Source organism: Danio aesculapii, chromosome 25, assembly GCF_903798145.1.
Source record: "Danio aesculapii chromosome 25, fDanAes4.1, whole genome shotgun sequence".
Taxonomy (NCBI): domain Eukaryota; kingdom Metazoa; phylum Chordata; class Actinopteri; order Cypriniformes; family Danionidae; genus Danio; species Danio aesculapii.
The window spans coordinates 35,349,666-35,373,288 of NC_079459.1; the positions used below are offsets into that span (position 1 = coordinate 35,349,666).

General features: G+C 33.9%; 1 protein-coding gene across 3 annotated transcripts in view; it reads right to left on the bottom strand.

Annotated features, from left to right (window-relative positions):
* The window catches only part of fbln1 (fibulin 1), a 73,141-nt gene extending 56,857 nt beyond the window's left edge, over nucleotides 1–16,284 (bottom strand). For all 3 annotated transcript variants that reach the window (XM_056451388.1, XM_056451387.1, XM_056451389.1), the window contains exons 1-3: nucleotides 16,100–16,284; nucleotides 7,347–7,458; nucleotides 3,510–3,642 (exon numbers count right to left, since the gene is read on the bottom strand). In XM_056451388.1, the coding sequence (XP_056307363.1) occupies nucleotides 3,510–3,642; nucleotides 7,347–7,458; nucleotides 16,100–16,154 (300 nt within the window). In that variant the 5' untranslated portion in view covers nucleotides 16,155–16,284. The remainder of the gene's footprint in view (nucleotides 1–3,509; nucleotides 3,643–7,346; nucleotides 7,459–16,099) is intronic.
* Between the last annotated feature and the right edge of the window lie 7,339 nt (nucleotides 16,285–23,623).

Consider the following 23,623-nt stretch of genomic DNA (forward strand, 5'->3'; position numbering starts at 1 on the left):
TTTAAGATTTTTAATATAGTTGGTGCGATAGCCCAGTGGTTAGTGCGCAGACATATGGTGCGGCAGTGCTCCGGGCGTCCTGAGTTCGAATCCTGGCTTGTGGACGTTTCCCAATCCTACCCCCTTCTCTCTCCCATTCACTTCCTGTCAACTTACTGTCCTGTCTAATGCTAAAAATGCTAAAAGCTGTCTAAGGCTAAAATACCAAAAAAAACTGTATTTGTTTTCAAGTACATTCCAGGCCTTGTAGGCCTCAAGAAGCATGGGAACCCTGTGTGTATACATATATATATATATATATATATATATATATATATATATATATATATATATATATATATATATATATATAAATTGAAGTCAGAATTATTAGCCCTCTGTTTATTTTTTCCCCAAACTCTGTTTAACGGAGAGCAGAACACATTTCTAATCATAATAGTTTAATAACTCATCTCTAATAACTGATTTATTTTCTCTTTGTCATGATGACAGTAAATAATATTAGACTAGATATTCTTCAAGACACTTCTATACAGCTTAAAGTGACATTTAAAGGCTAAACTAGGTTAATTAGGTTAACTAGGCAGGTTAGAGTATAATTAGGCAAGTTATTGTATAATGATGGTTTGTTCTGTAGACAGTCGAAAAAACAAATAGCTTAAAGGGGCTAATAATATTGACCTTTAAATGGTTCATACAAAATTAAAAATTGCTTTTATTCTAGCCGAATAAAACAAATAAGACTTTCTCCAGAAGAAAAAATAATATCAGACATACTGTGAAAATTTCCTGAAACTGTTCAACATCATTTACAAAAAAATGTAAACGGGGGCTAATAATTCTGACTTCAACTGTATGTATATATATATATATACACACACACACACACACACACACACACACACACACACTACTGGTCAAAAGTTAGGGGTCAGTATGATTTTTAGATGTTTTAAAATAAGCTTCCCCTGCTTACCAAGGCTTCATTTATGTCATCAAAAATACAGTACAATGTGTAAACTTGTGAATTATTATTGCACTATAAAATGACTATTCAAAAGTAGATTATCATTTAATTTAATCATTTACTCCAGTGATTTTAATGATGCATTTTCAGCTTCATTACTCCAGCCTTCAGAGTCACAGAAATCGCTCTAATATTAATTATCATTATTAGTAGTAGTGGTAGTGGTAGTAGTAGTAGTAGTAGTAGTAGTAGTAGTAGTGGTAGTAGTAGTAATGGTAGTAGTAGTAATGGTAGTAGTAGTGGTAGTAGTAGTAGTAGTGGTAGTACTAGTAATGGTAGTTGTAGTAGTAGTGGTAGTAGTAGTGGTAGTAGTGGTGGTAGTAGTGGTAGTAGTAGTAGTGGTAGTACTAGTAATGGTAGTAGTAGTGGTAGTAGTAGTAGTAGTGGTAGTACTAGTAATGGTAGTTGTAGTAGTAGTGGTAGTAGTAGTGGTAGTAGTGGTGGTAGTAGTGGTAGTAGTAGTAGTGGTAGTACTAGTAATGGTAGTTGTAGTAGTAGTGGTAGTAGTGGTAGTAGTAGTAGTGGTAGTAGTAGTAGTAGTAGTGGTAGTAGTAGTGGTAGTAGTAGTAGTGGTAGTAGTAGTAGTGGTAGTAGTAGTAGTAGTAGTAGTAGTAGTAGTAGTGGTAGTAGTAGTAGTGGTAGTAGTGGTAGTAGTAGTAGTGGTAGTAGTAGTAGTGGTAGTAGTGGTAGTAGTAGTAGTGGTAGTAGTAGTAGTGGTAGTAGTGGTAGTAGTAGTGGTGGTAGTGGTAGTAGTAGTAGTAGTAGTGGTAGTAGTAGTAGTAGTAGTGGTAGTACTAGTAGTGGTAGTAGTAGTATTAGTAGTAGTGGTAGTAGTAGTAGTAGTAGTGGTAGTAGTGGTAGTAGTAGTAGTGTTAGTAGTAGTAGTAGTAGTGGTAGTAGTAGTAGTAGTAGTAGTAGTGGTAGTACTAGTAGTGGTAGTAGTAGTATTAGTAGTAGTGGTAGTAGTAGCAGTAGTAGTAGTGGTAGTACTAGTAGTATTAGTAGTAGTATTAGTAGTAGTGGTAGTAGTGGTAGTAGTGGTAGTAGTAGTAGTGGTAGTAGTAGTAGTGGTAGTAGTAGCAGTAGTAGTAGTGGTAGTACTAGTAGTATTAGTAGTAGTGGTAGTAGTGGTAGTAGTAGCAGTAGTAGTAGTGGTAGTACTAGTAGTATTAGTAGTAGTGGTAGTTGTAGTGGTAGTAGTAGTAGTGGTGGTAGGGGTAGTAGTAGTTCTTTCTTTCTTTCTTTCTTTTTCTTTCTCTCTTTATTTTTTCTTTCTTTCTTTTTTCTTTCTTTCTTTCTTTCTTTCTTTCTTTTCTTTCTGTCTTTCCCTCAAATGCATGTATATTTTGATTGCATGAACACTTGAAACTGTAGGACTGAAGTGCGAATGCTTCAGTGATTTACAGAGAGTTTAAACTCGTCTACAGATCATCTGATACTGGTCATGATGAATGATTCTTAGCGGTTTGAGATGAAGTGATAAATAAAGTGGAGAAACACACTCAGGTGGGCATTAGACACAGGATTCAGTGTGTGTAACAGGAACAGACGAGTTGGCTCCTGCTCAGCATAAACTCTGTGTTTATTTTTATGTTCAGAAGAGCTGTAGATTTATCATCTTCCTGTGAGCGAGCAGACGTGTGCAGACACGCGCACACACATACTGTACAGCATCATTTTATACACATTTTATATGTGTTATATGCAATTTATATATCATTTTTAATACATTTAAGGTAATTATTTTTCTTTATTATATCAAATTAAATGTAAATGCAAATGTAAAATATATTTTTGTGTATATATATTTTTTTTCTTCTTGAAATTTTTTATAATTTTTCAAATATTTCCAAAAACTATAATTTCACAAATAAATATTATTAAAAATTATTAAAATATTTATTTCTGGAGAGTTTTAGTTTGTCTTGATTACAAAAAATTTACATTTTTAATTAAATATTTTTAATTAATATTGGCGACGCGGTGGCGCAGTGGGTAGGGTTGTCGCCTCATAGCAAGAACACTGCTGGTTCGAGCCTCAGCTGGGGCAGTTTGCATTTCTGTGTGGAGTTTGCATGTTCTCCCCGCGTTTGCGTGGGTTTCCTTCGGGTGCTCCGGTTTCCCCCACAGTCCAAACACATGCGCTATAGGGGAATTGATGAACTAAATTGTCCATAGTGTATGCGTCGTTGTGTGTGAATGAGTGTGTATGGGTGTTTCTCAGTGATGGGTTACAGCTGGAAGGTCATCCACTCCGTAAAACATATGCTGGAATAGTTGGCGGTTCATTCCGCTGTGGCGACCCCAGATTAATGAAGGGACTGAGCCGAAAATGAATGAATGAATGAATAATTTTAAAACTTTAAATGTAATGTTTGATTTTTGCATTGTATTTTGAATTTGACCCATTCATAATTCATGCACTCATCACATGCCACATTAATGTGTTCGTGCGGAGAATATAAGTGTTACACAAACACACCTTTGTGGTCTTGGTTTCGCAGGTGCTGCCGGACAGAAGAGCGTCGCAGCTGCTCTGATCTTTGGCCATGTTTATACCACTGGTGCAGATGCTGTCCTCCAGAACCGCTGAGCAACACTGCTCCTGAACCACCCTGAATACACACACACACACACTAAGCAGGAAGATCTAAGCAGGATCTTTGCCCATTGTGATCTTCAATCTAGCATAAATTCAAAACATTATTATTTATTAAAGAGGACCTGTTATGCAAATATCACTTCTATAAGGGGTTTAAACACAGTTGTGTGTCAGCAGTGTGTGAATATAAGCAGCCTCTAATGGTAAACATTTATTAATTGTGTTTTTTATAATCAGGCTTGATTAAAACAGTCTGCAGAAACACTCTGATTAACATTCTCCCTTTCTATGATGTCATCAAATGGTTAAAGCCCCACCCACTAGTGACTATATCTCCCTCGCTAGCATAGGGAGTTAGTCTTGTTCAGGAATCTGCCACTATGCTGACACACAGGCATCTGTAGCTCCGCCCTTTTCTGAAAAGAGCACAGTCTCATTTGCATTTAAAGCGACAGTCACCAAAACGCCACAATGTGGATCAAAGCCTGAAAGGGTCAGATTCAGAGAGTTATAAACATTATTTGTGTGGTATTTGGAGCTGACACTTCACACACACACACTCTTAAGATATCAGAGACGCATTTTACATCCTAATAGGTCTCCTTTAAATCACAATCCTAGTCATGTTGTTGATTAAAAATGTTTTTGGTTTTTGTTGTACATTGTATTTCCTACAAGGGCGTCACGGTGGCGCAGTGGGTAGCACAATAGCCTCACACCAAGATGGTCGCTGGTTCGAGCCTCGGCTGTGGAGTTTGCATGTTCTACCTGTGTTGGCGTGGGTTTCCTCTGGGTGCTCAGGATGAACTAAATTGACCATAGTGTATGAGTCTGTATGGGTGTTTCCCAGTACTGGGTTGCAGATGGAAGGGAATCCGCTGCATAAAACATATGCTGGATAAGTTGGCGGTTCATTCCACTGTGGCGACCCCAGATTAATAAATTGACTAGGCAGAAAAGAAAATGAATGAATGTATTTCCTACAGTTTTATATATTGCATTGTGGCAGACTTTTATATCACGTTATTATTATTATTATCATTATTATTTCAATTTAAACTTTGATATTTGCTAATTTTAATAGTCTGATTTTATATAATAACTGCTAGCTTTCATCACAAATCTATTCATTTGTCATAAAACTGAATCATATTTTTGTTTTATACAATTAAAACTATTTTCTATTTTTGTTAGACATTCAATTTATGTATGTTCTCATATAGAGTTTTTTATATTTGTATTATTAGAAATGGGGGCAACACAGTAGTTGGCACTGTGGCCTCACAGCAAGAAGGTCGCTAGTTCGAACCCCGGCTGAGTCAGTTGGCATTTCTGTGTGGAGTTTGCATGTTCTCCCAGTGTTGGCGTGGGTTTCCTCCGGGTGCTCCGGTTTCCCCCACAGTCCAAACACATGCGCTATAGGGGAATTGATGAACTAAATCGGCCGTAGTGTATGAGTGTGTGTGTGAATGAGTGTGCATGGGTGTTTCTCAGTACTGGGTTGCAGCTGGAAGGGTATTCGCTGTGTAAAACATATGCTGGATAAATTGGCGGTTCATTCCGCTGTGGCGAACCCTGATGAATAAAGGGACTAAGCCGAAGGAAAATGAATGAGGAAATATTGCTAGAAATAGACTTTTATGTTCAAGTATACATCATCTTGTTGTGTTTAATATAGAAACTATATTATAAAAGACATGAATTAGTAAGAATAAATGGATGATGCAACTGAAAATGCTGTAATGTGTCATGTCAGACTAAACAACTTCTGATTTCCAAGGAAAGACTTTTATTTTCAGATTGTGAAAGACCTCAGATCTCCTTTTAATTCACTTCTATGAAATGAACTCTTCTTCCTGAGCATGTAAAACCCCAGACGTCAGAACTGTGCTGTTTGTTTGACCGCAGGAGTTTTTACGGTAAGACGATCAGTGTTTCTGTCTCTCGCTCTTGCTTCACCCTCTTTCACAATCCGCACATCCATCCTTTCAAAGCCCAGTTTTTTCCTTTTCGCTTTTCTGGGCTTGTTTTTCCCCTGAAATAATCTGCAGACTTCCTGTTATTCGTGTCACGCTCTCTCTCATCTCCGTCTGAATAGAGTCTCCCCCAGTGGAATTTGCTGGATTTGGAAATTTTACCGTTTTTTTGCAAAAGCCCCCCAAAACCACAAGGATCCAAACCTTCGCCACTATCAACTTCCCCAATTAACCCCTTAACTCTTTGAACATAAAACTGACTTGTTCAGCTTAAATGATTGCTAACTTTCAGTATTTGGGATGCATAGATTTAAACTCAAAGATCTCAAAGAAGAGGCTTGTCAGATTGAAGCCGAAGTGAAATAAGGTAAAAAGGTCAAACTAAACAAGAGTTATGAGCCTTTAGGTTTATGAAAATAATAAAAGAGTATGTTTATATTTTATATCTTACATAAATATGAATTTTAGCTTAAAATTGACAGAAAATCAAAGCTTAATATCTGAAAAAATTAGATTCCAAATTTAAAGTTGATATCTAAAAACAGCATTGCTCAGCTTTGTGTTTTTGACTGTTTGGCGCCATCTTGTGTCTGAATAATGCACAGGTTAATGTATACTTGATCAACTGTTTTCGTTTCTGTCAGCTTTGTGTTTTTGACTGTTTGGCGCCATCTTGTGACTGAATAATGCACAGGTTAATGTATACTTGATCAACTGTTTTCGTTTCTGTCAGCTTTTGTGTTTTTTGACTGTTTGGCGCCATCTAGTGCCTGAGTAATGCACAGGTTAGTGTATATTCCATCAGCTGTTTTCGTTTCTGTCAGCTTTTTGACTGTTTGGCGCCATCTTGTGTCTGAATAATGCCCAGGTTAGTGTATACTCCATCAGCTGCTTTTGTTCCTATCAGCTTTGTGTTTTTTGACTGTTTGGCGCCATCTAGTGCCTGAGTAATGCACAGGTTAGTGTATACTCCATCAGCTGTTTTAGTTTCAGCTTTGTGTTTTTTGACTGTTTGGCGCCCTCTAGTGCCTGAATAATGCGCAGGTTAGTGTATACTCCATCAGCTGTTTTCGTTTCTGTCAGCTTTTTGACTGTTTGGCACCATCTAGTGTCTGAATAATGCGCAGGTTAGTGTATACTCCATCAGCTGTTTTCGTTTCTGTCAGCTTTGTGTGTTTGACTGTTTGGTGCCATCTTGTGTCTGAATAATGCGCAGGTTAGTGTATACTCCATCAGCTGTTTACATGTCTGTCAGCTTTGCGTTTTTTGACTGTTTGGTGCCATCTAGTGCCTAAATAATGCGCAGGTTGGTGTTTACTCCATCAGCTGTTTTTGTTCCTGTCAGCTTTGTGTTTTTTTGACTGTTTGACGCCATCTAGTGCCTAAATAATGCGCAAGTTAGTGTATACTTCATCAGCTGATTTCATTTCCGTCAGTTTTCTATTTAATTAAAGCATTAATAAGCTATTACGGCTATGAACAATGATTTGTGACTAATTTTTATGTTTAGTGGCAAGTATATATGTAATAAGCAGAATAAAGTACATCCAGGATGGTTGTTTTCACAGAATAAACCCTTCAGTTTTAAATAACAGTGCTCAGCTTCATGTTGGGAGGCCGATAAATCTGTAAAAAGCAGATGAAAAGGCTTTATTCTGTGATAACAACCTCCTGGATGTACTTTAGCCCTGATTTATTTTTGTGTACAGCATTAATGGGAATGTTGGCGCTCTGAACAGACCTGCAGGTTGTAGATTCAGAGATGAGCGGCAGACTGCTGCAGTCCTGAGACTCCAGGCCTCGCTTTTTACCATCCTCACAGCAGTTGTCCAGCAAGCTCGAATCTGTGGTGTCTGGAAAAGACATAATACAAAACACATCCAAATGCCAACCATCAAGGACAACACATACACTTAATACACAAATACACTTCACTGAACATGTACACATAGACATCACCTATAAACTATATACCTGCAGGTTAACCATGTTCATATATAATAACTTTAACAGTTAAAAGCTATTCCAACTCCAATTGCAGAACCAAATCTGCTGTAACTTGCCCTGCCTGATGGATTCCAGCTTTATAATATATTTGCGATCTTACTCTCTATCTCTGGCAGCATGTAAGGCCTGTGGTTAAGATATGAGCGCCAGATCTGGCACTATGACTAGCAAATGGTGTAAGAGCAGAAACAAGAGAACAAACTGCTAATTGTACTTGCAGCCAAATCAAGAATGTTGGTTAAATCAGGAATGTTTACCTGTCATAAATATGTTTTATTTTTCATGTTTATTTTTCATTTTTAATGCCAGTTGGCATTTCTGTGTGGAGTTTGCATGTTCTCCCCATGTGGGTTTCCTCCGGGTGCTCCGGTTTCCCCCACAGTACAAACACATGCACTATAGGGGAATTGATGACCTAAATTGGCCGTAGTATATGAATGAGTGTGTATGGGGGTTTTCCCAGTGATGGGTTGTGGCTGGAAAGGCATCCACTGTGTAAAACATATGCTGGAATAGTTGGCGGTTCATTCTGCTGTGGCGATATCTGATAAGCTGAAGGAAAGTTGTGTTTAATTATAAGAAAACGGATGTTAAAAAGTCAGCACAGACTCTGGATCAGATGCTGGTTTGACCTTTGACCCATTAGGGCTGGACAGCACATGGAAAAGCCCTTTAAAAATGTTACTGGAGCAAACCCTGCGGCTAATAATGAAGACTCTTCCTGAGCACTCAGTGGGAGAGCAAATCCTGAAGACGTGTAGTATTTTACATAATTGGGAGGAAGATGCACTGTTTGCAAATGCTTCTATTAGCCTATTTCTAACAAGCCAATCAGGGCCTCACAAAATGAATATTCATGAGCTCAGGTCATTTGAAATAGTAATTATATTTCAACAATTAATATTCATGAGCTCAACTTATTTTTTTAAATATTTATTTATAATTTAAATTTGTTTTCAAATATTTATTATATATATAATAAGTTTGCAAAAAGTTTTATTAGCTAATTTTAATGAGCTAAGCTGATTTGAAAAATAATTAAATTACAAATATTAAAATTCATAATTTCAACCAATTATTTCAAATCAATTTCAAATGTGTATTAAATATTCATAATTTAAGTTTGCAAATATTACTGTTCGCCAATTTCTCAATGACCAATCAGGACATACATTCATTAATTTTCCTTCGGCTTAGTCCCTTTATTCATCAGGGGCCGCCACAGCGGAATGAACCGCCAACTATTCAAGCATCTGTTTTACACAGCGGATGCCCATGCAAACTTCACACAGAAATGCCAACTGGGCCAGCCGGGACTCGATCCAGTTCTTGCTGTAAGACCACAGTGCTAACCACTGCGCCACTGTGTCGCCCAATCAGGACAACACAAAATTATGAGCTCAGCTTATTTGAAATATTTACTGTATTTCAAATCAAATTTATCACATTTCAAATCAAATTTCAAATATTTATTATATTTCTAATATTATGTTTGCAGAAATTTATATTAGCCAATTTCTAACAAGCCAATCAGGGCATCACAAAAAAATAATATTCACGAGCTCAGCTGAAATGATTATTATTTTTATAAAAACATTTATATTAATGATTTTAATTGGTTTAAAATATTTACTGTATTTCAAATCAAATATATGTTAAATAAAATTCCAAATATGTATTATATTTATAAAATGACAAATATTTCTATAAGCTTCGTTCTAACAAGCCAATCAGGGCATCAAATAATCAATATTCCTGAGGTCAGCTTATTTAAAAAATAATTTCAACTGATTTCAAATATTTACTCCTTATTTCAAATCAAATTTTAAATATTTCTTATATCCATAATATTATGTTTGCAAACATTTTTATTATAGCCAATTTCTAACTGTCCAATCAGGGCATCACAAAATGAATATAAATGAGCTCAGCTTATTTGAAAGATTGATTAAATATTAAAAATATATTCATGATTTCAACTGATTTAAGTATTTACTATATTTAAAAATGAAATGTGTCATATTTCTAATCAAATTTTAAGTATTTATTAAAATGTTATTATAATTATAATACGATGCAAGTATTTCAATTCTCCAATTTCTAACCAACCAATCAGGGCATCAAATAAGTATATTCGTGATGAGCTCAGCCTATTTTAAATATTAATTATTTCAGTTAATATTCATGAGTGCAACTTGTTTTAAATAATAATTATATTTAAAATATATTTACAATTATTAGTTTTTTATGTTTAAATATATTAATATATTAAATATATTAATAAAAAATTAATATTTTGTTTGTTTGCAAAAAATATTTTAGTCAATTTCCAATGATCAACTCAGGGAATCACGAAAAGAATATTCATGAGCTCGACTGATTTAAATTATTTATTACAATTTTCAAATACTTATATTTATCATTTTATGTCTGCAAAATTTGATATCAGCCAGTTTCTAACTATCCAATCAGGGCATAACAAAATGAATATTCATGAGCTAAGCTTATTTAAATAAATTCAAAAATGTATATTAATGATTTCAATTGATTTTAAATATTTACTGTATTTAAAAAACATTCTTATATTTATAATAAGTTTGTAAATTTCTGTTCGCCAATTTCTAACAAGCCAATCAGGGCATCACAAAATGAATATTCATGAGCTCAGCTGATTTTTAATATTTATTATATTTCAAATCAAATATATTATACTTTTAAATAAATGTTCACATATTTGTTATATTTATAAAGTTACAGTATTACATTTCTAATAGCCAGGTTCTAACTATCCAATCAGGGCATCACAAAATGAATATTCATGAGCTCAACTGTTTTAAATATTTCTTATATTTCAAATTAAATATTATATTTCAGTTGCATTCTCACATATTTATGATGTTATTATATTTATAATTGCCATTTTCTAACTATCCAATCAGGGCATCACAAAATTAATATTCATGAGCTCAGCTATAAGTATTATGTTATGCCCCGCCCACTTTGTCACAAATATGTAGTCTAATGAAAACACATTTACTTGAGATTTTATTTATCTTACAAACTTATTTAAATTTTTATTGTCAAAATTAAATAAGTTCGTGCCTCTAAGAACATTTAATTTCAATATTTATTATTATTTCTCAAATTATCCAGCAAAAACGCACATGTTGTTTAGTGTTTTTTGACTTAATTTGCGAATGAAAATAAATCTAATATATTAAGCCATTTGCCACGCAAGTAAATGCATCTTGATTTAACACTATTTAGATATTTGTAAGACAAAATACTTCACTTTATGTTTGCACTGTGACTTTATAAATGATAAGAACTTAATAAATGACGAGGGTCTGTGTGTTTATTGATTTATTTGTTTTTTAATCATCATCCTGAAGCCGCCATTGTTTCTTTGACATCGTTTAAAAATCATTATCTTCTCTTGATAGGCTGCTCAAAGCCGTCTGGCTCGGATCTCGTTTTTTTTCTTCATGCTGAATAATGTTTAGTGGATGAAGTAATTTGTTGATGGGCAGCAAGTCAACTCTGTTAAACACTGAAGTCTGAGTCTCTCGCAGAGATTAAAGGCCGTAAAAAAACAGTCCAAAAACATTTCCAAACAGACTCCATTGGATCAAACAGATCGTTAATTTCCCTGTGGTTCCCGTCATCTGCCAAAACACAAAATATTTTTGGCGGACGAGTGTTTTTGGACTCCTCTCCGTCAGGTTTGCACCGTAATCGAAACGCCAAATGGCTTTTATAAGCAGTGATTTCTGCACACGGTTTTATTTATTTGAGAACAATGAGACGCAGTGCAGTTTAATAGAAGTCGATGTTGATTTAAATAAATATTCATTTCTGTAAATGTGCTTTACTTGTATAAATACAATTATTACATTTTAAAATGAATCAGTTAATCTCAAGGCTCTTTAATAATTCAGCTGTGATTTAATTACTTGACTAAATACTAAATATTTACATGAGTTTCAACACACAGACAATAAAAATTAACTCTTAATCAACACTTAATTCTTTAATTTTGAGTCAAACATAACCTATACATAGTAAGTTTTGCAATAAATAAATAAATATATATATATACACAGTTGAAGTCAGAATTATTAGCCCCCCTTTAAATCTTTTTTAAATATTTTCTAAATGATGTTTAACAGCGCAAGGAAATTTTCACAGTATGTCTGATAATATTTTTTCTTCTGGAGAAAGTCTTATTTGTTTTATTTCAGCTAGAATAAAAGCAGTTTTAAATTTTTTATTAACCATTTTAAGGTCAATATTATTAGCCCCTTTAAGCTGTATTTTTTTCGATAGTCCACAGAACAAACCATCATTATACAATAACTTGCCTAATTACCCTAACCTGCCTAGTTAACCTAATTAACCTAGTTAATCAAATATTATTTACTGTCATCATGGTAGAGATAAAATAAATCAGTTATTAGAAATGAGTTATTAAAACTATTATGATTAGAAATGTGTTGAAAAAACTCTCTCTGTTAAACAGAAATATAAATAAATAATGCATTAAATATATAATGATTATATTTAATATATGGACATTAAAACATTTCATTGTTTCTTTAGCATGTGCAAAATATCTGAATAACAATAAATAAATATGCATACATATGCACACTCTAAGAAATGCTTGGTTGTTTAAACCCAAATTGGGTAAAATATGGACTAACCCAAACTTAAATATAAACCAGGCACTTGGGTTAATTAGACCAAGAATTGGGTTGAAATAACCCTGCATTTTTCAGAGTTTATGCATATATATATATTAGGGCTGCACAATACATCATTTCAGCATCGTTATTGCAATGTGATCATTTGCTATTGTCACATCGCGAGTATACATTTGATATATATATATATATGTATGTATGTATGTATGTATATATGTGTGTGTATATATATATATATATATATATATATATATATATATATATATATATATATACATATACATATACATATATCAAATGTATACTCGCGATGTGACAATAGCAAATGATCACATTGCAATAACGATGCTGAAATGATATACATATATACATATATACATATATACAAAGATCATTTGCTATTGCCACATCGTGAGTATACACAATGTAGAGTCTGAATTTTAATTGATTATTTCGACTGTTTGAAGGTTTTAAAAGCTTTCAGGCAAAAGAAATTGTGACTTTGACAATTTAATAATGAATCATTTTATTGAGTTGTTTACACAACAAAGACTATGCAGTATTATTATTTTACATTTGATTGTTCAATTACTGTATAACTGAATACAGTTTGACTCTTCGGAAAACAGTAAAACGCTTTTCATTTAATTTGTATAGTTTCCTTTATTGAATTTCTCTATGACTGTAGAGTTATTATAGTTTATGCACTCCTATACAGAAATCTTTCCAAATAGTCCTTCATCTCATCTAATGAAATTGTATTTATATCGCAAAATATATCGCAGAATAAAAACAATATCTCAATGTACGATTTTTCCAATATCGTGTAGACCTAATATATATATAGATATATATATATATATATATATATATATATATATATATATATATATATATATATATATATATATATATATATATATATATGTATATATATATATGTAGAAAAATATAATTATTCTGCAAAATATGCAGTGTATTACTCTGCATATCTCAATTGATTCATATAGAACTGTTGAATCTATGTATAGTATTTAGGGCAAGTATAAGTAACTGTAATTAAACTACACTGTACAAATATTCTTGACTTAACGTTTTTAGTCAGTTTGATTGATGTAATTTGAGACGACTTAATTTGATTCAACCAAAATATTTAAGTTAAACTTTGTATAAGTTAAAAAATGAATGTGAAATTTAATTAACATTAAAATAAGTTAAAGCAAGATACAAATATTTGTTGTTTTGACTTTTTGTCAGTAAATTTTTTTACACGGTACCTAAAAGTGAAAAGTAATCCCTTACTTTACTTTTTCAGCAGAAAAGTAATTTAATTACAGTAAATAGCAACACCTACTGTCTCTAGGCAGGCAAACTAGCTGAGTTTTTATTACCATAGTATAAACAAACACAGTGTGTTGATTTAAACCACATCTGTGAGCGAGTGTTTGAGTGACATGAATGTGTGAAAAATGCTGAAACTTTATCATTCATTTTCCATCGGCTTAATCCCTTTATTCATCAGGGGTCGCCACAGCGGAATGAACCACCAATTTCTTTCATTTTCTTTTCGGCTTATTCCCTTTATTCATCAGGGGTCGCCACAGCGGAATGAACCGCCAACTTCTTTCATTTTCTTTTCGGCTTAGTCCCTTTATTAATCTGTGCTCGCCACAGCGGAATGAACCGCCAACTTATCCACCATATATTTTACACAGCGGATGCCCTTCCAGTTGCAACCCAGTTCTGGGAAACACTCATACACTCTCACATTTACACACACACTCATACACTACGGCCAATTTAGTTTATTGAATTGCCCTAGCGCATGTGTTTGGTCTGTGAGGGAAACCGGAGCACCCGGAGTAAACCCACGCCAACACAGGGAGAACATGCAAACTCCACACAGAAATGCCAACTGACCCAGCTGGGACTCAAACCTGTGACTTTCTTATTGTGAGGTCACAGTGCTAACCACTGAGCCACATTGCCACCCTGAAACTTTATCCACAGTGTTAAATATACTAGTGCTGCTAAGACTAGTTAACATGACTTAGTTAACATGTCCAGAACTCCTCCATCTGGAGACATTCACTTCACTGAGCATGTGTATGTGGGCTGTTATCTGTAAATCACACCCTCATTGGCTACTGCAATCCAGACCCCGCCCCCTAATCTGAAAATTCATACTTGTCACTCTCAGTTCCTAATTTATTAGAGATGAGCGGAATGAACCGCCAATTACTCTGGTATATGTTTCATGCAGTAGATGATTATTTATACTACCTCATCTGATTTATAATAAAACACTTCAGCTGTGGAAAATGATAGTTTTGGTAACACAACCCTTAAATTAAGAGAATAGAAAGTGACTCAGTTGAGGTTTTTCATTATATTTGGAGAAAATGAAAAGTGACATTGAATGTAATGAAGATTTTTTATTGATTCCCACAAATACTCCTATATAAATATATATATATATGTGTGTATGTATAGATATATATATATATATACATATATATATATATATATATATATATATATATATATATATATATATATAAATATAAATATATATATATATATATATATATATATATATATATATATATATATATATATATATGCACACACACTGCAAAAAAAATCCTACTAGCTCCTCTCTTTCTCTCTCTCTGTCTCTTGAAATTACACTTGAAATTTCTACATTGCTTCTGGATTTACCAGATTTTATAGGAATGGGTTTCATTAAATTATGTTGTTTTGATACATTTTCCTCCAACTTTCAAACAATAATATGGAAATTTTTAGCTTTTTATTTTATAAAATAACAATTGTTCAGAATAATAAATCTTTTCAATTGCTATAATTGAAAATTAGGACTGTTTTAACCAAATAGCTTACTAATTTGTTATATAAACTACTGTTATACACTGTAAAACACAACACAGTCAACTTTATCAAATGAGTGTAGTTAACTCAAAATTTACTGAAAGTTAATTCTACTCATTTGAAAAGAGTTCAGAACTCAGTGTTGAAGGTAATGAGTTAATTCAATACCTCATTACGTCAACTTAAATTGAGTAAGTTAACAGTACTCATATAGATTCGTTTTTAACTCAAATAGTTTGTAGCAATCGGTTTCCTCAAGTGGTTTGAGTTGCCCTAACTTATTGGGTTTTGCAGTACTAAGTTAGTTTGAGCTCTCTTCATTAATTGGGTTTTACTGTGCTCAAATTTCCTCATTTATTCAAATTGATTAAGTTCACAGTACTCATTGGGATTAGTTTTTAAACTTAAATAGTTTGTTGCAATCGGTTTCCTCAAATGGACTGAGTTACCTTAACTTCTTTTACAGTGTATACAATGGTGAATATATATATATATATATATATATATATATATATACTGAAACCAGAACCTTTCACTGAAAGCTTAACTCACTATATTGTATTATACAATTTACATGGTAGTCCAATGAATTTATTCAGTGGTAAAGTGTATAGCCAGTAGTACTGTGGTATTTTGGGGAATTTCTTGTAATGTAAGTTAGCCTCCAGAATTATGCTTTGTTTTGTGTTTGACCTTTTTTATTTTATTTACGTTATAGAGCAGTTTACTACAGTTGTATAACGTTGAATTGATCATCTATTATACACCGAGGAACCAGATTTACGGTATCTCTTACGAAGCGTCAGATTTACGTTATGTCATAACGTAAAACTCCGAATAAACGCGTTTTACTCGCAATGAGGTGAATGTGAGGTAATGATTGAGGTAAACTCACCTTGCGCCCGCAGCAGCCCGCACAAACACAACAACACGATCATGTAGAGATCCATTATCCAGACGTTGGAGTGTTCAATAAAGTTAAACACGATGAGAAAGTCGCATTTAGATCTGATTCAGACTCTTGTCAAAGCTTTAATGAGGCCGCGTCCGCTGCTGCGCGTTCTGGGGGTAGGACCACCGGTCGCGCGCACCAGCCACACGCGCGCGAGCATCAAGCACGAGCTTTATCAGATGAATGAATCCAGAAACCTCAGAGACTTTTACTGTGGTAAGTGATTAAGACAAATGTCTTTTTGATATGTAAATATGGCTAAAAGTAGTAAAACATCGTACATAGTTTATGTTAAGACAAAAATACTGTAGTAAAGGCTTATTAGTAAACACTGTTTTTGAATCAAACTATAGTAAAGTGTATTATACGGCATATATTACAGTAACTGACCCTTTGATAATGAATGCTACAGCATACTGTACTGCATGTACTATAGTGAGCTGATAGACTGTAATATTAGTAGGCTATACTTCGGTTTTTACAACTGTAAGCTGGGTTGTGGTGTATTGTGTATAATATAGTTGTTACAGTACAGTATTGGGTCATTTGATTATATTACTTTGTTATCATAGCTAATATAGAATTACCACAACATATATTTCAAGTTCTTTATAGTCTAAAAACACTTACTTTGAATTACTATAGTTTTTTTCATGTGGTTTATTGTAAATTTTCAGCAGTAATAATCGCAATGGCGGACTTTCATAATTCTGGGTTCTTTTTTGATGGGTGTTGAGCGTTGGTGTTTGCAAAAATATGTGATTGTATTTGATTTTAACTCGAAATATGAGATTTCAATTATAATTTGGCATTCAGAAGCTTCTTGCATTTAGTTCCTTATTCTTGCAAATAGTTCCTTACTGGATTGTTCCTTACGGTTGTTTTAATGTTGGATCTAATATGGAAAACCCAACTGTTGGGTTAAAAAACATTGAAAAAATTAAGTTATCGTTGCGTTTTTCCATAATTGATCCAATGTTGGGTTAAAAAAAAACAGTGTAATTGTATCAAATATTATATTATATGCATACAAATACTGCCAGTCATGCAGTAATCATACACTCTAATAATGCTGGGTTGTTTTAACCCAACATTGGATCAAATATAGAAAACCCAACTGTTGGGTTAAAAAATGTCATTCAAATTTAATTGAACATTAACGTTGGCTTTTCTTCATAATTGACGCAATGTTGGGTTAAAAAACTTTAAAAACATCAACTGTTGGGTTAAAAATCGTTCTCACGTTTTAACCTCTTATTTTAATAGAAGTTATTTAAAAGAGGTTGCTGCCATTTAAATGTATTTTTTTGTTTATAACCCAAAAAGTTGGGTTGTTTTAATGCAATGTTGGATCAAATATGGAAAACCCAACTGTTGGGTTAAAAAAAAATTGAAAAATTAAGCTAACGTTGAGGTTCTCCATAATTAATCTAATGTTGGGTTAAAAAAACAATCATCATATCATATGGAAAACCCAACTGTTGGGTTAAAAATGTCATTTAAAATGAACTGAAAAAATTAAATTAATATTGAGTTCTTCATAGTTGATCCAATATTGGGTTAAAACACTTTAAAAAAACAACAACAACTGTTGGGTTAAAATATTTCCCACATTTTGAACCTTTTATTTTTATAGAAGTTGCTTGCAACAGTTTTACTACCATCGAAAAGTCTTTTTATGTTTATAAACTCAAAATATTGGGTTGTTTTAATACAAGGTTGAATCAAATATGAAAAACCCAACTGTTGGGTTAAAAATATCATTTAAGTGTAATTGAAAAAATTAACTTAACATTCAGTTTCTCCATCATGGATCCATTGTTGTGTTGTATCTAACACTACATAAAGATTAATGCAAAATATGCATACTAATATAGCAAGTCATGCAGAAATCATGGGTAATCTGCGTTGAATTAAATATGAAAAACCCAATTGTTGGGTTGAAAATGTCATTTAAATTTAATTGAACGTTAACGTTGGGTTTCTTCATAATTGATTCAATGTTCGGTTAAAAACCTGAGTGTACTTTGGCTTAGTGGTTGAGAGATTAGCGCTGTTGCCTTACAGCAAGAAGGTTGCTGGTTTGAGTCCTATCTGGGTCAGTTGGCATTTCTGTGAGGAGTTTGCATGTTCTCTCTGTGTTGGCGTGGGTTTCCTCCAGGTGCTCTGGTCTCCCTCACAGTCCAAACACATGCGCTACAAGTGAATTGAATAAACTAAATTGGCCGTAGTGTATGAGTATGTGTGTGAATGAGTGTGTATGGGTGTTTCCCAGAACTGGGTTGCGGCTGGAAGTGCATCCACTGCGTAAAACGTATGCTGGAATAGTTGGCGGTTCATTCCACTGTGACGACCTCTAAAATAGAGACTAAGCTGAAGAAAAATGAATGAATGAACTTTTTAAATTGGGTTTATCCATATTTGACCCAATGTTGGGTTACAACAACCCAGCATTTTTAGCGTGTACTTTTCTGCACAAATTATGCTGTTCAATATGATCATTTAAAAATAAGTTAATATGATCAGATGAGTTCAACAAAAGCGTAGACAAACATTGAAGCTCACAACACATCCGCCTTCAATCATTTATCGGTGAGTGTGAAAAATGTAGTTTCACTATTGAGAAAATAAGAGTTTTAACCTCCAGAATCCGCCTGTTGAGCTTTATAATTCATGATTTGAAATCTGATATCATGATTAGTACATTACAGATAGTTAATTAGGTTGTCAGACATGTCTTACTACACTGTTTGTGCACTCAGGGTTAGTTTCATTAAAGAGAGCGCTCACAGTTTAATTGCATCTCATATCACAGCAACTCATAAAGATATGAATTTCTGAGGGTTCGGTTTTCCCTCCATCTGGAGAGGATCAGTATCATACAGTCTGCAGACATATGAAATATTACTACAAGCTCTCGGTTAGGAATCATACGCTCTGAAATCTCAAGAATGATTTTGGTCCGCTCTGCCAATGTTTTGGGCCATTCATTCACTCTCAGAGCAATAAATCAGCCTGACAAAACTCTGACGGAGTGATTTTATTTGCTTTTTCCAGACGCCTCCGCGGTAAACCTCTGGTTTCATCTCACCAAATGGCCCAGCAAGGATTCTCAGACTCGGAGAGACGCTTTAAAGACGGGAATCCAGACCGATGTGATGAGGTGACATTTATGAGGCGTGAAGACTATTTCAGCTCGGCTTCCGGAAGTAAAAATACCATTTATTCTTCCCAGAGAGAAATCCATTTGATAGTCTCTGTTTTAATATAACAGCATAATTCCTGGAGATGAGCTATACTGCCAATACTTATAAGGATGGATATAGTTGCCTCATAATCACTTGATTTTTCACTATATTCAGTTTAATTCATGTTTATTTCTCTAGTGCTTTTACAATGTAGATTGTGTCAAATGAGCTGTACATTGAAGCTGTAGTAAATTGAAAATGTGTCCAGTTTTCACTATATTAGGTTACATTATTTACACAAGACAGCCTCTACAATGTCATTCAGAGTTGTAAAATAGGTTTATAAAGCCAAATTGGTCACACTTTACAATAAAGTTGCTTTAGTTAATTATTTACTAACACAAACTTGTATTGAACAATATTTGTACAGCATTTATCGATCATTTAATTGAATTCAATTTAATAATAGTGCATTATTAAAATCTAAAGTTGTGCTTGTAAACATTAGACAATGCACTGTGAGTTGAACTAATAATGAATGATTTTATTTTAATTAACTAGCATTAAACACATACTAAATAAATACTGTAAAAACTCTATTGTTTATTATTTGTTTATGTTAGTGAATACATTAACTAATAATAAAACCTGCAAACTTCTTGTCAGCCATATTTAGAGCATTTCAAAGTAATTTAGTATTATTTAGCACATATTATTACATAATGTATTTTAACAACTGAATATCTGAATAGGCGGCTTGGCTCGGTGGCTCTGTGGTTTGCACCTCACAGCAAGAAGGTCAGTTTGGTTGGTTTGAGCCCCGGCTTGGTCAGTTGGCATTTCTGTGTGGAGTTTGCATGTTCTCCCTGTGCTGGCGTAGGGATCAAATATGGAAAACCCAACTGTTGGGTTACTTTATAATTGATCCAATGTTGAGTTAAAAACAACTGTTGGGTTAAAAATATTTCCCACATTTTTATATTAGTACTTTGAAACAGGTTACTGTCATTTAAAAGTTTTTTTATGTTTATAAACCCATAATGTTGGGTTGTTTTAATATAATGTTGGATCAAATATGGAAAACCCAACTGTTGGGTTAAAAAAACATCATTTAAATATAATTGAAAAAAAATATAGTAATATAGTTGATCAAATGTTGGGTTAAAAAAAAACTTTAAAAAAAAATTTACCTTTACCTAAAAACATTTTTTAACCTCTTATTTTTATAGAAGATGTTTAAAGCAGTTTATTGCCATTTAAAAGTGTTTTATGATATATTAACCCAAAAATGTTGGGTTGTTTTAATATAACGTTCAAATATAAAATTGTTGGGTTAAAAAAAACTGAAAAAATGTAATTAACGTTGAGTTTCTCCATTATTGATCCAATGTTGGGTTAAAAAAACCCAGTGTAATTTTATTGAACATTATGTTATATGCATACAAATATTGCAAGTTATGCAGTAATCATGGGTAATGCACACTCTAAAAATGCTGGGTTGTTTAAACCCAACATTGGATCAAATATAGTAAACAACTGTTGGGTTAAAAAATGTCATTTAAATTTAAATTTTTTTAATTAAATTAACGTGGGTGTCATGGTGGCGCAGTGGGTAGCATGATCGCCTCACAGCAAGAAGGTCGCTGTTTCGAGCTGGGTCAGTTGGCATTTCTGTGTGGCGTTTGCATGTTCTCCCCGTGTTGGCTTCTCCGGGTGATCCGGTTTTCCCCACATTTGCTTTAGGTGAATTGGGTAAGCTTCACACACATAGTGTATGTGTGTGTGAATAAGTGTGTATGGGTGTTTCGCAGTGATGGGTTGCAGATGGAGAGGCATCCGCTGTGTAAAACATATGCTGGATAAGTTGGCGGCTCATTCCACTGTGGTGACCCCTGATAAATTAAGGGACTAAGCCGAAAAGAAAATGAATGAATGAATACATGAATTAATGAATGAATGAGTGAATTAAGTTAACGTTGGGATTCTTCCTAATTGATCCAATGTTGGGTTAAAACATTTTAAAAAACACAACTTGGGTTAAAAATATTTCCCACATTTTTAACATCTTATATTATAGAAGTTGTTTGAAACAATTTACTGCACTTTAATAGTTTTTATGTTTATAAAATAATTTTTGTGCATTTATTTTGATCCAGACACCCAGATGTCTCATCTTTGACCCATAAGCACGAATGAGTAAAAAAAAACACTTCCCTAAGCAGTGCTGCCGAAAAAACGTAAGCTCACGCCTGTCATAAAACGGATAGTTGTAAAATCCAGTTGGATGAGTTGCATTCAGTGAGTAGACTACATTATAGAGGACCTTTGTGAAGCCACCCGCATCCCGGAGAGATGTATGCATTATACATCCAGACACGCATGTGGGCTTTTTTGTCTTTTCCTCACACAAATCTAATTTCCTGAAATTAGCAATCATGAGTGAAATAATTGCCAGATGATATAATAAACAGTGCTCTGCCAGGAGTCTGCAGTTTCAATCAGTCGCTCCCTCTGGGCAGAGCGGCCAATAATCAAAGCCACATGCTGGAGAAACACACATATACACACAGTGTGGCTGAGTCTATTGAGCTTTAGACAAACGGCAGAACAGATAGATCATGCTCTGGGTGGTACAAATAATAAAAGCATGAATAATAATAAGTCGGTTTTAATGTATCTTAGAGAAAAAGAGATGCCAGATTGTTCCAGATTTGAGCATTCACATAATATCAGAGAGTTTAATCCAAAACTGCTTTCCAACCGAAGCATAAATTGCTATGATGTTTTGGGTGTAAGGGTGTTGTAGTTGCTTGCTAGAATGTTTTCAGGGCTATTATTTTGGTGTTTGACAGGGTGTTTAGGTGTTTGTTCGAGTGTTTAGGTGTTTTTTATAGTGTTTGTTAGAGTGTTTAGGACTTTGCAGGTGTTATTGTTTAGGGGTTTTCTAGGGTGTTTGTTGCAGTGTTTAGATGTATGTGAGGGTGTTTAAGTGTTTGTTGCAGTGTTTAGATGTTTGCTAAAGGGTTAGGTGTTTACTGTAGTATTTTGTATGCTGTTATTTTGGTGTTTGGTAGTGTGTTTTAGAAGTTTTCTAGTGTGTGCTTGTTTTTAGGGTGTTTACTGGAGTAATTTCTAGACTGTTCTTTTGGTGTTTGAAAGGGTGTTTAGTTGTTTGTTAGACTGTTTAGGTGTTTGCTACAGTGTTTATGGGTTTGTTAGAGTGTTTAGGTGTTTGTTACAATGTTTAGGTGTTTGTTACAGTGTTTAAGTGTTTGTTACAGTGTTTAGGACTTTTCTGGTGTTATTGTTTAGGTGTTTTCTAGGGTGTTTGTTGCAGTGTTTAGATGTTTGCTAAAGGGTTCGTTGTTTACTGTAGTATTTTGTATGCTGTTATTTTGGTGTTTGGTAGTGTGTTTTAGAAGTTTTCTAGTGTGTGCTTGTTTTTAGGGTGTTTACTGGAGTGTTTTCTAGACTGTTCTTTTGGTGTTTGAAAGGGTGTTTAGTTGTTTGCTACAGCATTTAGGTGTTTGCTAGGGTGTTAGGTGTTTGTCACAGCGTTTAAGTGATTGCCAGGGTGTTTAGGTGTTTGTCACAGATTTAAGTGTTTGCTAGGGTGTTAAGGTGTTTGAGTGTTTGCTAGAGTGTAGGTGTTTTCTTGGGTGTTAAGGTTTTTGTTGCAGTGTTTAGGTGTTTGCTAGGTTGTTAGATGATTGTTGCAATGTTTAGGTGTTTGTTACAGTGTTTATGTGTTTGCTAGAGTGTTTAGGTGTTTGTTATAGTGTTTGGGTGTTTGCTAAAGTGTTTAGGTGTTTGTTTTAGTGTTTGCTAGAGTGTTTAGGTGGTTGTTACGGTGTTTAGGTGGTTGCTAGAGTGTTAAGTGTGTGTTTGCTAGAGTGTTTAGGTGATTGTTACAGTGTTTGGGTGTTTGCTAGAGTGTCTAGGTGTTAGTTACAGTGTTTGGGTGTTTGCTAGAGTGTTTAGGTGTTTGTTACAGTGTTTAGGTGTCTGCTAGAGTGTTAAGTGTGTGTTTGCTAGAATGTTTAGGTGTTTGTTACTGTGTTTGGGTGTTTGCTAGAGTGTTTAGGTGTTAGTTACAGTGTTTGGGTGTTTGTTTGCAGTGTTTAGGTGTTTGTTACAGTGTTTAGGTATTTGTTACAGTGTTTGGGTGTTTGCTAGAGTGTTTAGGTGTTTATTTGCAGTGTTTAGGTGTTTGCTAGAGTGTTTAAGTGTTTGTTACAGTGTTTAGGTGTTTGCTAGAGTGTTTAAGTGTTTGTTACAG